The sequence below is a fragment of the Denticeps clupeoides genome, chromosome 3 (genome assembly GCF_900700375.1).
Source record: "Denticeps clupeoides chromosome 3, fDenClu1.1, whole genome shotgun sequence".
NCBI lineage: Eukaryota > Metazoa > Chordata > Actinopteri > Clupeiformes > Denticipitidae > Denticeps > Denticeps clupeoides.
The window spans coordinates 31,951,991-31,967,977 of NC_041709.1; the positions used below are offsets into that span (position 1 = coordinate 31,951,991).

General features: G+C 47.2%; 1 protein-coding gene across 6 annotated transcripts; it reads right to left on the minus strand.

Annotated features, from left to right (window-relative positions):
• Positions 1-1,525: 1,525 nt before the first annotated feature.
• txndc11 (thioredoxin domain containing 11) lies at positions 1,526-12,231 on the minus strand. 6 transcript variants are annotated; one of them, XM_028972091.1, is made up of 13 exons: positions 12,138-12,231; positions 11,950-12,041; positions 11,185-11,401; positions 11,014-11,111; positions 10,756-10,885; positions 9,527-9,620; positions 9,331-9,443; positions 8,787-8,987; positions 8,005-8,716; positions 3,822-3,964; positions 3,623-3,735; positions 3,460-3,540; positions 1,526-2,531 (listed from the first exon to the last, which is right to left on the minus strand). In XM_028972091.1, exons 2-13 carry the CDS (start codon positions 12,027-12,029, stop codon positions 2,000-2,002), a joined length of 2,514 nt encoding a protein of 837 aa, XP_028827924.1. In that variant the 5' UTR covers positions 12,030-12,041; positions 12,138-12,231; the 3' UTR covers positions 1,526-1,999. The 6 variants fall into 6 exon arrangements, 5 of the variants coding, with proteins under 5 accessions (XP_028827924.1, XP_028827922.1, XP_028827921.1 ...); XM_028972089.1 differs by having other exon boundaries at positions 10,756-11,111; XM_028972088.1 differs by having other exon boundaries at positions 10,964-11,111; positions 11,950-12,231.
• Between the last annotated feature and the right edge of the window lie 3,756 nt (positions 12,232-15,987).

Genomic DNA, 15,987 nt, shown 5'->3' on the forward strand with positions numbered 1-15,987 from the left:
CTGCAAGATATCTCACTATTTTTGACTTTTCTGAGCCTGTCAAGTCCTTCTGTTGACCCATTTTGCCAAAGGATAGGAAGTTGCCTAATAATTATGCACACCTGATATAGGGTGTTGATGTCATTAGACCACACCCCTTCTCATTACAGAGATGCACATTACCTAATATGCTTAATTGGTAGTAAGCTTTCGAGCCTATACAGCTTGGAGTAAGACAACATGCATGAAGAGGATGATGTGGACAAAATACTCATTTGCCTAATAATTCTGCACTCCCTGTATGAAGACCCTGCTGCACTCCACCCTGGACCCACTGCAACCGCTCTACGGAAGATGCCATCGCCACCACCCTGCATCTGACTCTCACGCACCTGGACAATAAAGACACATACGCACGAAAGCTGTTCATAGACTTCAATTCAGCATTCAACACCATAATTGGTCGAGAAGCTGAGCCTGCTGGGCCTGAACACCTGCAACTGGATCTTGGACTTCCTGACTCAGAGATCTCAGTCTGTCCGGATCGGGAACAGCATCTCCAGCACCACCATTTACATTTAAGGCATTTGGCTAGACGCCCTTATCGAGAGTTTTTTCATGTTACCATCAATGAAGTAATCAAATCTGGTTCACTAGGAACAATGTGTGGCGCCGACAGGAAGACGTGTTGGCATTTTCCCGACAAAAAAAAAAAAGCCCCTTATGAGTGATCACGTAACTTTTTTTTATACTAGAGTGTCTTATACAGAATACGAGGCAACTTGGCCAAGCTGCACAGAACATTAAAAGAGATGGAAACTCCTCTACTTTTTGATGAAGTTAATCAAAAATATCTAACACCACTGCATAAAGACAGAAAGTGAAGTGATTGTCATTGTGAGATACTGCAGCACAGTGCACACAACTAAACATGTCCTCTGCATGTCCTACTGAAGTGAAGTGATTGTCACTTGTGATACACAGCAGCACAACACACAGTTCACACAATGAAATTTGTCCTCTGCATTTAACCCATAACCCTGAGTGAGCAGCGGGCAGCCATGACAGGCGCCCGGGGAGCAGTGTGTGGGGATGGTGCTTTGCTCAGTGGCACCTTGGCGGATCGTGATTCGAACCGGCAACCTTCTGATTATGGGGCCGCTTCCTAAACCACTAGGCCACCACTGCCCCAAAATAAAAGTCCTTCGAGCTGGAAATCTGCACTGAAATACACAATCATTTATTAACTGGGGCAAAATAAATAAAGTAAAAAATCTATTCAGGTATGGCACGGAGACGTATAAATTAATAATATACAAGATTTGTTTTTAAAAAATACTAAATTATTTTATGAAGATTTTTACTGCCAAATAAACCCATTAAATTCTTGAGTAATTTGTCGAACCCAAATATTTAAATTGAAAAAATTAATATTTCAAACAGAAAGCCCTGTAGCCAGGACTAGTTTGGTTCAGAATATGACCATCAAGGTCCCTTACGTCTGGGACCCCCAAAGTGCTTTATAATAAACCAGGCAGCCAAGGAGAAGAATTAAATTAAACAGGTTTTAATCAGTAGAAATCTATCTGTAAACAGATGCAGCAGTTTTGTTCTTCATACCTGAATCATTACATAAGAATAGATGCTTCTTGTGTAAAAATAGACTTACTTTTATCAAAGAAAATGGTCTTTGGCAATTAAAGGTTTGCCACCATAGACAGTCAGACAGACAGACGTGGCTCTGAAGGAAAAACATAACGCGCCAAACAACGTCCATGTCCAAGGTTTGATCAGATTTCTGGCTCCCCGTCTCCTCAGAATTCAGAACCCAAGTCCAGGTCTTGGTTGGTTTCATCATGCTCAGATCAATACCTGAAATGTTCAGAACATTTTTCCCCCTCCACAAATCTGCACATGTTCTGCCAACAAGAACAAGATCCCGTTCCAGCAGATCCTGCTGCTCTGGTGGGTCTCGTTATCCTCGTCTGGACTAATTATGTTCCGAACATCATTCTTATAATCAAGAAGCAGCTTCTTTGCCCTCCTTCTGTTCTCCATCGAGTTCATCGTCCGTCATCTCGTCTGCATCATCGTCCGGCATCTCCTCCTGCTCGGCTCGCCGCTCCTTCATGGCGGTGAGCAGCACCTTCAGCAACGTGTTCTCCGTCAGCAGGCTCTCGGAGGCGTCAGCGAGCTCCTGCAGCCTGCGGACGGCGTCGCCGAGCTGCAGGTTCTTCTGCCGGTGCAGCTCCTCCAGCTGCTGGCTCTGCCGCTGCAGCTCGGCATTCTGGGACTCCACGGCATGCGCGTGCAGCGAGATGCGCCGGTTGTCACGCCACAGCGTGGCCAGCTGCTGTGAGAGGCGCTCCCGCGCCCGCTGCAGCGTGCGCACCTCCCCCTGCAGCTGCCGCAGCTCCGCCTCCAGCAGAGACCACGCCCCAGACCCCGCCGCCGGCCCTGGCCCTGCCTGATCTGTGTGCTTCAGGACAAACCGGACCAAGTTGGGCAGGGTGATGGGGGCGTTGTCTGAGTACTTCACACTCAGGTGCTTCCTGTAAGACAGAAAAAAAAAAAAAAAAAAAAACACTACTATAATAATGGTGTAACATGGCCATCATAACACAACACACACACACACAACAAAAGGAAATTTTTGGAAAATTAATTGTTAGGTATTTTTAACCTTAAGAGAGATAAAGTAAGAGACGATGTGGAAAAAAAAAATAATGCAGATCACAAATATATATTTTGGGAATGTATAAAATGAATGGATAATGTAAAAAAATAAATACAATATAATAATGATATATGTAAAAAAAAGAATGGACAAATAAAAAAAAAAAGGAATGGACTCCTGATAAAGGGGTTAACGCCATGACTGAGCACTGCCCCCGCGATCATGACTATGTCTCATTATTTCTACTACACTGCCAACAACGTTCACGGTCAGAACAAACCTGGCAGACCTACAGCATCCTTTTTTCTCTCACCGCCTTCCTGTGGCGCATACGGCAGAATTAAATAATCACTGCTAGAACCTACCTCTCCTCCAACTTTGTTTGAGCGCCGCTTCGATGCTTTTGTTAATTCTTCACAGCGCTAATTCTTCACAGCACGCGGAGGTCAAAGTTAAACCAGTCCTGCACTTTCCATGTTCCACCACACCTTGTTCAACACATACAGAAGTTGAACCAGGGGTGCAAAATGAAGGCAAACACAGATGTGCAGGACTGGTGCCCTCCAGGACCAGGGTTGGTGACCCCTGCTCTACAGGCTCTGCGAGTCGCTCTGTTGAGTATGGCGCAAGATGCTCTTCGGTCTGATGGACTTCAGTGCACTTCAGTCATAACAAGGGGAAACTTGAATCCATGCTACCAGTCAAATCAACACCAATAATCAAAAGCAAGTATTTGAATTTGAAATAAAGTGTTGTTTTGGGATTTGTCCCGGGGGAAAGTCAGCACACACTATTCCTCCTACCTGTGTTTGGGGAAGAAGAGCACAGCAGGGACGTGGTCCGCCATGAACTCCCACGGCAGGTCATTACTGCCGACGTTCACCCTGGTGACACCACGGGACAAAACATTACACCCCCGCATCCACAGTCAGATCCCGCGAGAACCCCCCGACCCACGCCGCTCACCTGGCCACGGTGAATCCGCCGTCGCCCTCAAACAGCCTGGCCAGCTGAACAACGACATGGTTCAGGGCCGTGCAGAACCCGCACCATTTGGTGTAGTAGAACAGCAAGACGTCCTGCAGGAGGGCGAGAGGGAGAAGCTTCACGTGGACTGTCCAGAGCACCGCGAATGACTGAGAAATAGGCAGTTTGAAATACACACCGTTTTAGGGTCCATCACAACATTGAGGAAAGAGGCGGTCGTCACCTCCTGAATGAGGGAAGACGGGGGGCGAAGATCTCGCTCACCAACCAGGTGCCTCTGCAGCAGACTGTAAGGAGCACTGAAGTTCCGGATCAAGTGTTCTGAAGCAACAAAACAACCATTGTAGATTTTAAAACGGTCCGTTTCAGTCAGTTCAACGTCGCCAAAATACAAAACTATTCCTTTAAAAATGGATTCTGCATTTAAACGAAATCCCTTTCAACGTTTTTTAGGAGTCAGTGAGCCCAGTATTCAGAAGGGTTCGAATCCCGAACCAACAAGGTGCCACTGAGCAAACCACCGTCCCCACACACTGCTCCCCGGGCGGCTGTCATGGCTGCCCACTGCTCATGGAGACAAAATCTTTTTACTACATAATGTCAAGTGTGTTATTTTGAGTCTTCAGATTCGATCTGCAATGTAAAAAAAAAAAAAAAAAAAAACTTGTGAGTGAGTGATTATCATTCTCCCTGATAAGTAAATTTCCATAATAAAAATGATTTTATCATATTCAGTCGCACTTCCTCAATTCCCACTCACGCATTATTTTGATTTCAGAATGCTTGTGGTGGGTTATAGATATATGGTGGTGGGTGAGCAGATGGCTGGGAGAAAAAGACTAAGCGGCCGTAGGACACTGGAATACTCCTTGAACAGTCACCTTATCGTGGTGGAGGAGTTTGAGAGCCCTAATGATCCTAATAGCTATGTTGTCTGGGGTAGGGTCTCCCATGACAAATTGGTCTTAGGTAAATGCTGAGACAAAGAATGATTCAGAAGATCTTTCATGGAAGGAAAAACAAAGAGTCAGAGTACTCATCCCAGAGGGTTACCGGGGTCCCACCCTGGAGCCAGGCCTGGGTTTGGGGCCCGTAAGCGTGCGCCTGGTGGCTGGGCTTTCACCCATGGGGCCCGGCCGGGCCCAGCCCGAACCAGATACATGGGCTCATCAAACTGTGGACCAATCACCCGCTGGAGGAACATGAAGGGTCCGGTGCAATGTGGAGCGGGTGGCAGACCGAGGCGGGAACATTGGCGTTCCGATCCCCAGACAAGGAAACTGGCTATTGGGAAATGGAACGTCACCTCTCTGGCGGGGAAGGAACTGGAGCTTGTGGAAGAGGTTGAGTAGTACCTCACCTCGACACATAGCATTGGCTCAGGAATCCAAGACCTTGAGAGAGAGTGCTCCGACTGGGGACTCAATTGTCCTGCTGGGACACCTGGTGGTGAGTTGGATCAGATGACAGGGGAAGATGCCACATAGACCTGGCACACCCAAATGTATAGTAATAGTCTGCTGGGAACATCTGGCAGAAGAACCTGTCAAGATGGTCTTCAATTCCCACCTCGGGCAGAGCTTTGATCGCATCCCGAGAGCAGTGGGGGACATTGAGTCCGAATGGACCTTGTTCCGCTCTGCAATTGTTGAGGCGGCTGTTGCTAGCTGTGGTCAGAAGGCAAAATCTCAGGGGTGTGGGAGGAGTTCAGTGAGGCCATGGAGAAAAACTACCAATCAGCTCCAAAGAGGTTCTGGCAAACCATCCGACGCCTCAGGAGAGGTTCTGGCAAACCATCCGACGCCTCAGGAGAGGTTCTGGCAAACCATCCGACGCCTCAGGAGAGGTTCTGGCAAACCATCCGACGCCTCAGGAGAGGTTCTGGCAAACCATCCGACGCCTCAGGAGAGGAAGGCAGCAACTCGTTCACACTGTGTACAGTGCTGATGTTGAGCTGCTGATGTTTACTGGGGCTATAGTTGGGCGGTGGAAGGAATACTTTGAGGAGGTAATCAATCCCATCGACGCGCATTCCGAGGAGGAACCACAGCTGGGATACCTGGGTATGGACTGTCCAATCTCAGGGGCAGAAGTTGCTGAGGTAGTCGAACCTCCCTGGAAAGGTATACTCCAAGGTACTGGAGAGGTGGGTCCAGTCGACAGTTAAATCTCAGATTGAGTCCTGGCCATGGAACTGTGGACCAGCTCTTTACCCTTGCTGGGGGGATAGAGGGGGCATGGGAGTTTGCCCAACCAATGCACCTGTGTTTTGTGTGTAAGAATGGACATCACGGGAGCCTGCTTTTGCCTTGCATAACAGATGTCTGCAGGGGGAGGTGTGACATTCCTGTAGGCCAGTGACAACTTCCTGTAGGCCAGGGGTATAAAAGTCTGCTCACATGTGGAAAAAGGGACCTCTGAGCTTTCTTGCTCAGGGGGTTTTCCATCGGAAGCCAGAAGGCTTCTGAGCCTTTCTCTCCCCCTCTCTTTCTCTTCTCCCCCTTTACTCTTTCTTCTCATTTTTATTTTCTCTGTAACCTTGGTACCTTTTTACATTCAATATTCACATGTATCTACAATAATTATTTACCGGTGTTAATAAATTAGAAACTGTTCATTTTTAACCTCTATTGTGCCATGCCTCTTTCTGCCAGGTAACATCAAATTGGAGTGGTTGAATACAGTGCTTTGTGTGGAGGGAGAAAGAGTTTTACACACTCTATTCTCTTCTACCACACCACATGGTCTTTTTTTACATGTGGATTTGGAGAAAGCTTATGACCGTGTCCCCAGGGGCACCCTATGGGGGGCGCTCCAGGAGTAAGGGGTGGATGGCCTTTTGTTAAGGGCCATTCAGTCCCTGTACCCGAGGAGCTTGAGTTTGGTCCGCATAGCCAGCAGTAACTCGGACCTGTTCCTGGTGATGGTTGGACTTTGCCAGGGCTGCTCTGTTTCACCAGTTCTGTTCTCGTCTCTGCTTTTGGCGGATGATGTGGTCCTCCTAGTTTCATCAGGCTCTGGCCTTCAGCTCTTGCTGGGTAGGTTCGCAGCAGAGTGCGAAGCGGCTGAGATGAGGATCAGCACCTCCAAATCTGAGACCATGGTTCTCGAGCGGAAAAGGGTGGCTTCCCAACTCTGGGTCAGGAAAGAGGTCCTGCCTCAAGTGGAGGAGTTTAAGTATCTCTGGGTCTTGTTCACGAGTGGTGAAGAGGGAGCTGAGCCAGAAAGCAAGGCTCTCGATTTGCCGGTCAAGATCGCGGATACAAGCAGTCAACGTGAGTTTCCTCCGTAGGGTGGCCGGGCGCAGCCTTAGAGATAGGGTGAGGAGCTCGGACATTTGGGAGGGAGTAGAACTGCTTGGGGCTGTACAAACCGCTGTACGCTCCAAACCAGATCCCGGGGGATTACATTTCATAGGTAAGGCTGGACAATTGTTTTGAATATATTTGGCCGTTTTATTAGGCTTAACCTTAGCTAAGAGAGGCTAAGCTAGCGAAGCTATGCATTCAAGTCAGCCTCCAAACAACGTTTTGGTTGTTAAACGTAAGAACTATAATACAGGATTTTATAATGGCCAAATATAATCAAAACAGTTGTTTAAGCCTTACCAGGGTTTGTCGTTCGACAGTAATGTAAAGAGTTTTTTGTGATTATTTAATCTTGTAGAATATTGCATTTTGAAAGCACTGGGCATTTCAAGTTGTTATAAGTAGTTTGTATGTTTCACTTTGAAATTAAACATTTCACTATTAGTAATTTGTATGCGACTTTTCATTGATATGCAAGCAAGTGTCCTTTATCATATTGCAATCGCATATCACAATATTGATCTCAATAATTTCAATATGTCTTTTTCCCCAAATCGTGCAGCCCTACTCAAGTCTGGTCTGGGAACGCATTGGGGTCCTGGCGGAGGAGCTGATGGAGGTGGCTGGGGAGAGGGCTGTCTGGGATTCCCTACTAGGGATACTGCCCCCGCGACCCGGACCCGGATAAGCGGAGGAAGACGAAGACTATGTTTCACTTCACGCAATATTAAGGTCAATAGCAGTAGCAAAAGCATTTCACTGCATATCATACCATCTATGACTGTGTACATGTCAAATTAAATTTGAATTTGATATATTGACTGGGTTAAATGAATAACGAGGAAAAAAAAATTATTGACTAAAACTAGACTGACAAATACAACTAAAATGTTTTATTCTAATAAAATTTGACTAGACTAAAATGAGTCTAGACATGACTAAGACTAATAAAAACTAAAATGACAGTTTGGTTCACTGTAATACATCATTCAGCTGCAAATTAATAATTTTCAGCCAGTTCCTTCATTATTTATTGTATGAAGGCATCTTTACCTAACGACTCCTTCAGGCCTTCCTGGTGGTTGAGAACGTAGTGTGTCTCGTCCGGGAGGTTCACTATGGTGGCGAACACCTGTCCACTGCCATTTCCCAGCGCTCCCAGTCCAGCAGCAAATGTCCAGTGCAAGTGTGAGTCCAGCAGGTAGAACCGTAGCGTCTTATTGGTCCGACAGCGAAGTCCTGTGATCGAGTCGGCTAATGAACAATCGACTCCAGTTGCAGACGGGGTAAGTGCATGAGGTTTGGACGTCTGCTGCCCTGATTCCTGTGGGCGGGGCTCCGGAACCCCTGCACCAGGCTGAAGGCTGCGGCAGCAGGCACTGTAGTGAGTGAAGGGGCTGTAGGCGTCGGGGACGTTGCTGCAGGCTGCAGAGAAGGACAGGAGCTGCTGGGGTCCTGAGACTGAGAGTTGCCGGAGGTAGGGACCCAGCGCCGCCTCCAGCTCCACCCCGGAGCAGCGACCGGACGCAGACAGCGCCACGCCAAGACCTAGGCCCGCATCCGAGCCAAAGATGGAGCGGTTGAGACAGAGCTCACAGACGCTCTGAGAGGAGCGAGAGACGGACCTCCAGCCGGGCAGCATCAGGGTGTTGCAGCACAGCGGTCGAGAGCCGTCTGGGGTACGAAGCGTGAAGCCATCGCCACCCTGGAAGTGCGAAAATGACGGGCTGCTGCAGGAGTGGTACCGCTCGGCAACATCGGCGATCTGAGAAGCAGACAGGGTGGGCGTTAGGGTTCGAGTAAAGCTTTATCTAGGCAGCAAGGACATTGCCAACCTGCGTGAGGAGCGGGTGATGGGCTCCGAGCGGGTTGTGTGGGATGAAGAGCAGTAGGGCGGGGCCCTTGCGTAGCTCCTCCTCCAGGCTGCGGCTCTTGGCCCCGGTGGGGGACAGCCAGTGCAGAATGCTCTCACTGTGCTCGAACACCCAGCTGCAGATGTTCTGCGACGTGAAGTTGCGCTCCTGCCGTGGGAAGGTCTGGGGGAGGGAAGATACAGAATGATATCTCAAATGATGTTATCTTTAATGTCACTATGAATCATATAAAATCATATATTATATAACATGTTATGTGTATGTCTGTATGTATTTTATATGTATACGTGTGATAGAAAAGAATCTTTGAAAGAACATGTCACCCAGGGCCCATGGCACATTGATAAAAAGAATAAAATGGGAAATTACACAATTAAAGAAATAAATCTATAATATTCTTGACCTTTGACCCTCAACTGTCAGTATCTGAGAATTTTTTTTTTTTTTATATTATTGACATCATAAAGGCATCTGAAAGAACTGTTTTCTATTAAAAGATGCATACCAGAGAAGAGTTGAAGCGTCTGTGCAGGTAAACGGTTTCATCCTCGTGGACGGAGATAGCCGCTGCCACGTCTTTATTAGTCACAACCGCAAACCGCACCGCCCCTCGGAAATCTGGACCAATTACAGAGGAACAAAGCAAATCAGCTTCAAGCATGGTGTCATGCTGCAACGATCCGGGTCTTGTCAAGTCTCACCTCTCTTTAGGGCGTGAAGTGCAGAAGACAGAAAGGTGGTGTAGCCAGGAGGCTGAGGGGAGGAGTTAAACTCAAAGAATCCCACCACACCTGGCTGAGGAAATTAACAGTACGCAAAAGTTAGTGGCGTTGTAGTACTGTACTGTTCTGGAACTGCCAGGGCAGTAAAAACAGATGCAAAACGCCACGCCCTCGTTTCGCAAAGCAGGACACAACGTAACTGTAAGCTGTTTAGCGTGTCCTTGAACTCGAACAGGCGCTGATATGCCAACGTGTGTGTTCTGAGCGCCAAGAACAAACATCCGGACTGGAGCACCGATGTCAAAACCAGTCAAGTGACTTTACATAAAAATAAATAAATAAAAACTTCACTACGCTAGCTGTCAGTGTAGAATTGAAGTCTTTATAATGATAATAAAGACCACAGCAGAACAGAACCAGTCGCAAAATGAATAGAAATGTAAAAAACGCACGTCTTTAACCCTAATCGGACAGTTCGTAATCACGTCGCTGTCACAACTGCCACTGGCGGGACGAACTGAAAAAAACATTTCAAGCAGGTCCACGCATGGAGAGCAAAGGAAGTCTCAACAGAGAAACGCTCCAGCAAATAAAAGAGGGAGTTGAAATGATGAGAGATGAAAGAGACCATGAACGCAGAAAACCAAAAAAAAAAAAAACTAGCAAAAAATCTTTTTAAAAAATGGTTACCAGGAACAAAGTAGAAAAACATCTCCAGCAGCTCCATACATACTGACAGGTTGACCTATTCTCAGCCCATATGGTTTCTCACGCCCTCTCCAGTTTGATATAAAATGCTTATAGTGGTCTAGCAGGGGTCTAGTGCAGCACCTCTCTAATCATGGGGGACTCCTGCCGAGGCGGAGATAGACGGAGATGATCAGACAAACGCAAGTCTCCTGAGATCGAAGACGAGGACATATGACGAGCGTTTGGCTTCATTGTGACTACGGCGGGAGACACATCCAGAGGGGCGCCCCTAATGGTGACATTATTAAGTGACATTGTACTAATGTCACTTAATATGAAAAGAACAAGACCACATGAATTTAACTCCTTAGCAAAGCCTATTAAGAAGTAGTAGTAATAATTAATAATGATTTGAGTAACTTTACTATGAGGCCTCCACTACGGCAAGCCAACAGGGCCATTAATCGGCAGATTCTAGTGGAATCAGGCATTTCATGCGTGTGGTTTGCCGAGCGTACCTCGTGGTAGGACAGGAACTCTCGGAGGACCGCTCTGGAGGGAAGATAGGTGAGGGGGGTTACCACCTTCCTGATAAAACGCTCCACGTAAGCCGCCGTGAAGGGTCCCTTGTACTCAATCGGCCCAAAACTGCAAAAGCCAAAAACACGAGTTAAGGAACAATGACCGGAACCGAAACAGAAGCAGCTCAGGACCAACGAGCCGCACCACAAACCATGATGAACTGACACACGGAGCCTAGATGTGGTTTCCTGCACCTGCGATAGAACAGATGGACGACGGGGTACCGGTAGAAGTTCAGCTTCCGTCTGCACCTCCCCTGACTCCACCAGCAGTTCACCGCCACAAACTGCACCTGCGGGTTCAGCAACGGTCAGCACCGCCCCCTGTAAAAATGTGCATTAGGACAAGGCGTCGTGCCGCTTTACCTCCCTGGCGAGCCGCAGCGCCACCTGCTGCACCTCCTCGCGGCCAGCGATGGAGTGAGCGCACCACGGCGCGTAGAAGAAGACCAGCGAGACCTCGGCCACGGCCCTCAGCCGGTCCACCTGCTCCAGCTGGCCCAGGAACAGGTCCACCACCGGCACGTCGGGCGAGAAGAAGCGCACCGGGGGACGAGGCGGGGCCACCACATTCTTCGCTCGGCTGCAGGGCGAGGCCACGTGGTTACTTCAGGGTCGCACACGCGACCATTCTCAACGGTCTTAATGCCGTTGAGAATGGCTGCCAACTGTTCAGCACATAACGCCAAAATGCCGACACCTTCAACCCAGAAACTATTGAAATGTACGCAATTATTCTTAAACGCTGGACAAAGAGGAAGGAGAGAGAAACAGAAGCAGACAACTATTCTCTGCAAACTGTGTGTGTCGTTGTCAAAAGTTCTAGCCCACAAGGACACTTTACTAAAACTAAAAGTAATTTATGCCATTACTCTCTGATGGGCTTAAAAGAAGTGTATGAATGGCCGGATTGTTTAAAATGACCGACAGAAAGCAAGGCCTGGTCTCTCCTCCCACCTCATCAGATGGAGAGATCATGCAGGAAGAAGTAATTTAGTAGTCAAGTGAAGTTCACGGTCCATAATCCGGCCAGAACAGAACAGGCAGCGGCGACATGTGACGTGAAAAGAAACGAAACGAAACGCGTGTCTCGCACGCGACGTGCATACTGGCCTGCTGTCCCGGTTTTACCTGCAGGTGAGCTTGACCGCTAGGACGAGCAGGCAGCTCAGCACGATGGCTCCGCAGAACAGGTCGGGTCTCCGGGCCATCAGATTCACCACCTGCCGGAGAAACACCCGCGACCGGCGCAGCATTACAGATGTCGCGCCGTCCCTCCCATTTATTCTCTCCGGCCCGCCGGGCGCCGGGACGTTTACCTAAAGGGGCGGGAAGGAGCCAGGGGACCAACGCCGAGACACCCACCCACCAGCGAAGCCGCATTCACTCGCAACCATTCTGAGCCAACCTTCCTTTCCCACGTAGACTTAACACTTCCGCTTACGTCAGTTAGGGACCGTCGCGCAGCTATCGAGTAGAAACGAAAAACGTAAAAAGAGATTGTCGCCTTAACGACAATCTCTTTGAGTTAGAGCCTCGTACGCATTGTCACACTTCAAGAACAGATAAAATATTATTTTGTGTGCGTGTGTGTGTGTATGTATATATATGTGTGTGTGTGTGAATGTGTATATATATATATATGTGTGTGTGTGTGTGTGTGTGTGTGTGTGTGTGTATATATATGCTCATATTCTTTAGTATTAGTTAGTGTTAGTATTTAGTTTTCTTTGACATTGTCTACATATAAATACTGGAAAAATTTTCAAGGGATTCAGCAACGAGAGATAAGAATGGAATTTAGCATGTTAAAATGTAAGAGAAGACTCGGCCAGGCGCGGAATGGCGAGTGTCCAGTCGTTTTTGGACCGGGAAGATCTTCTTGGGTTGGCAAGACACGCTTGGCCTCAGCTTCGTCAACTGCCCACCGTGTTTACTTTAAGCTTGACGACGCATCTTCCAGTGGGATTGAGGTGAAGTTCGCCAGGAATACAGACCCTCCTTCCCAGTACCTTGGAGTAGACTTTTCCAGGGAGGCTGAGGAGTGTGATCTTCCTATAGTTAGATCACACCCCTCTTCTTAAAAACGTGGATCACCACACCAGTCTGCCACTCCACTGGAACTGCCCCGATGTCCACGTAATGTTGTAGAGACGTGTCAACCATGACAACCCTACAACATCCAAAGCCATGAGATACCAGGACGGAGCTCATCCACCCCCGGGGCTGCACTGCTGTGTAGCTATTTAACTACCTCAGCAACTTCTGCCCATGAGATTGGACAGTCCATACCCAGGCATCCCAGCCTTGGTGGGATTGAGGAGCTCCTCAAAGTATTCCTTCCACTTCCGGACTATAGCCCAATTGCAGAGCGGAACAATTACAGAGCGGAACTAGGTCCATTCGCATTCGTACTATATGTTTGTTTTCTGCCAAGTTTACGTGTCATCTTTTCCTGCCATTGATCCAACTCACCATCAGGTGGTGATCAGTTGACAGCTCCGCTCCTCTCTTCATCAGAGTGTCCAAAACATATGATTCAACTACAAAGTCAATGATCGACCTGCGACGTAGGCTGCCCTGGTACCAAGTGTATCAATGGGCATCCTTAAGTTTGAACATGGTGTTCGTTATGGCCAAACTGCGGCTTGCACAGAAGTCCAATAACGAAACACCACTCGAGTTCAGATCTGGCGTGCCGTTCCTCCCAGTCACGCCCCTCCAGGTCATGCTGTCATTGCCCACGTGAGCATTGAACGAACCAAAAAATGAATCTGACTCGCCGCAGCAGAGACCAGGCTAAACCGAGCATCTGCCATATGTGTATAGATCTCAATACAGATTTGAAGACCCTCCTCCCCAGTACATTGGAGTAGACCTTTCCAAGGAGAATGAGGAGTGTGATCTTCCTATAGTTAGAACACACCCTTTGGTCCCTCTTCTTAAAAACGTGGACAACCACACCAATCTGCCACTCCACCGAAACTGCACACAATGTCCATGTAATGTTGCAGAGACGTGTCAACCATGACAACTCATAGCCATGGTGTTCGTTATGGCCAAACTGCGGCTTGCACAGAAGTCCAATAACGAAACACCACTCGAGTTAAGATCTGGCGGGCCGTTCCTCCCAGTCACGCCCCTACAGGTCATGCTGTCATTGAAGTCCGCCAGCAGGACAATGGAGTCCTCAGTCGTAGCACTATCTAGCACTCGTCCCAGGGACGCCAAAAAGGGTGTGTACTCTGAGCTACTATACTATAACCAAGTGCCTCAGACAACATAGCTCCTAGGATCATTAGTGTTCTCAAACTCCTCCACCATGATAAGGTGACAGTTCAAGGAGGAGGTACAATTTTTTGCCTTCATTACGATACTCCCTCATAGCTTTCATAAGTTGCATTGTGAATGAAACATGGGGGGATGAAATGAATAACTGTTGGCCCTGTACACCGGCCCACCACAGACTGGAACCACAAACACTTTTGTAAAGATGGCGAATGTTAATGAACTTAACCTAATGAGGTTAAGTTTACATGAACATGTTAGAGAAGCAAAACGGTTTGAGTAAATGGAAATGATGTTTCTCCCAGTCAGTGACAGTGTCTCTGAGCTCATATTCTTTAGTATTAGTATTAGTTAGTGTTAGTTTTTAGTTTTCTTTGGTATTCGTCAATGAGAATGAACAGTGACATTTTCTATATATAAACTATATAAGTTAAAATAATTCATTTCAGATTTAGTAGAAATAAAAATGAAATACTGGAAAAAGTTTGTTCGAAAGATTAAGGGTAAAAAATAAGCCAAGGATGAAGTTCCTCCTGAGCGCAATGCAACCAACAAGATATCGGTTCAGATTGATGAAAAAAAGAGGATCAATAAAGACACCAACAACTTCAAGCGGGTGTTGAAGAAATTCCTGAGGAAGAATCACAGACGTAAAGCAGAAGTGGAAGAGATACAAAAGACCTCCAATAATCATGGTAAGGCGCCTACTCATGACGCACATAAGGACAGTCTGGCTTTAAATGTAGACCTAATACAAGAAAAAGACACACAGCCTTCCTTGTAGGTTATTCAGATAGAAAAGAGATTAAGTTTGGATATAGAAAATGATCTCAAACACGTGCAATTCGAGCAGCTTGAAACACAGCTGGTCACAGAGAAACAGGAAACAGAAAAACAGGAAACATGTTGCAAGCAGATTGCGATAGAAAGAAACCTTCATACGCAGCTGCAAAGCCAGCAGGCTCTTTACGAAGAGACAGTGATGAAGGAGCAGGAGAAGCTGAAACATGAAGTAGTTCATGAGCAGAAAAAGAGAAAGAAAGTCGAAAAAGAGCTCGACGCAGAAAGAAAAAGCAGATAACAATTAAAGAGGCTTCTCCGGGACAAGGAGACAGAGTTCCGTGATCAGATAAACAGAAAAGAAAATTTCAACAATCAAACGCTCCAGCAAATAAAACAAGAACTTGAAATAATGAAAGCCGAAAGAGACCATGAGAGCACAAGGCGAGAAGAACTTGAAAAAGCGCTACTCAATGAGACGGCTAAGAAGGACGAACTGGAAAAACGTTTCCAGGAGCTCCAAACGATTCTCGAGAGCAAGCAGCGTCTTTACAAAGAGACCATAGAGAATGACAAGGAAATGTTGAGAAGTAAATTAGAAGAGATCGAAAAAGAGCTCAAAGCTGAAAGAAAAATCAGGAAAGAGGCAGAGAGGCTTCTCCTGGAGACAGAGACAAAGTTCCGTGATCAGATGGACAGCAAAGAAAGTCTCAACAGAGAAACTCTCCAGCAAATCAAAGAGGAGCTTCAAAGAATGATGGCCGAAAGAGACCATGAGAGCACAAAACGAGAAGAACTTGAAAAAGCGCTACTCAATGAAACTGCAAAGAAGGACAAACTGGAAAAACGCTTCCAGCACGTCCATACGAAGCAGGTTCTTTACAAAGAGACAATGGAGAATGAGAAGAAAATGCTGAAAAGTCAATCGGAAGAAGTCAAAAAAGAGCTCGAAGCAGAAAGAAAAATCAGGAAAGAGGCAGAGAGGATTCTCCTGGAGACAGAGACAAAGTTCCATGATCAGATGGACAGCAAAGAACGTCTCAACAAGGAAACTTTCCAGCAAATCAAAGAGGAGCTTCAAATAATGACGGCCGAAAGAGA

What these genes read in the sequence shown, in the direction of transcription:
- txndc11 (XM_028972087.1), bottom strand. Translation starts at nt 12,201, where the DNA reads ATGCGGCTTCGCTGGTGGGTGGGTGTCTCGGCGTTGGTCCCCTGGCTC. An exon ending in CGCTGCGGCTCGCCAGGGAG is followed by an intron (nt 11,112 to 11,184) that starts GTAAAGCGGCAC and finishes CTGAACCCGCAG; the next exon opens with GTGCAGTTTGTGGCGGTGAA. An exon ending in GGCGGATTCACCGTGGCCAG is followed by an intron (nt 3,541 to 3,622) that starts GTGAGCGGCGTG and finishes TGGTGTCACCAG; the next exon opens with GGTGAACGTCGGCAGTAATG.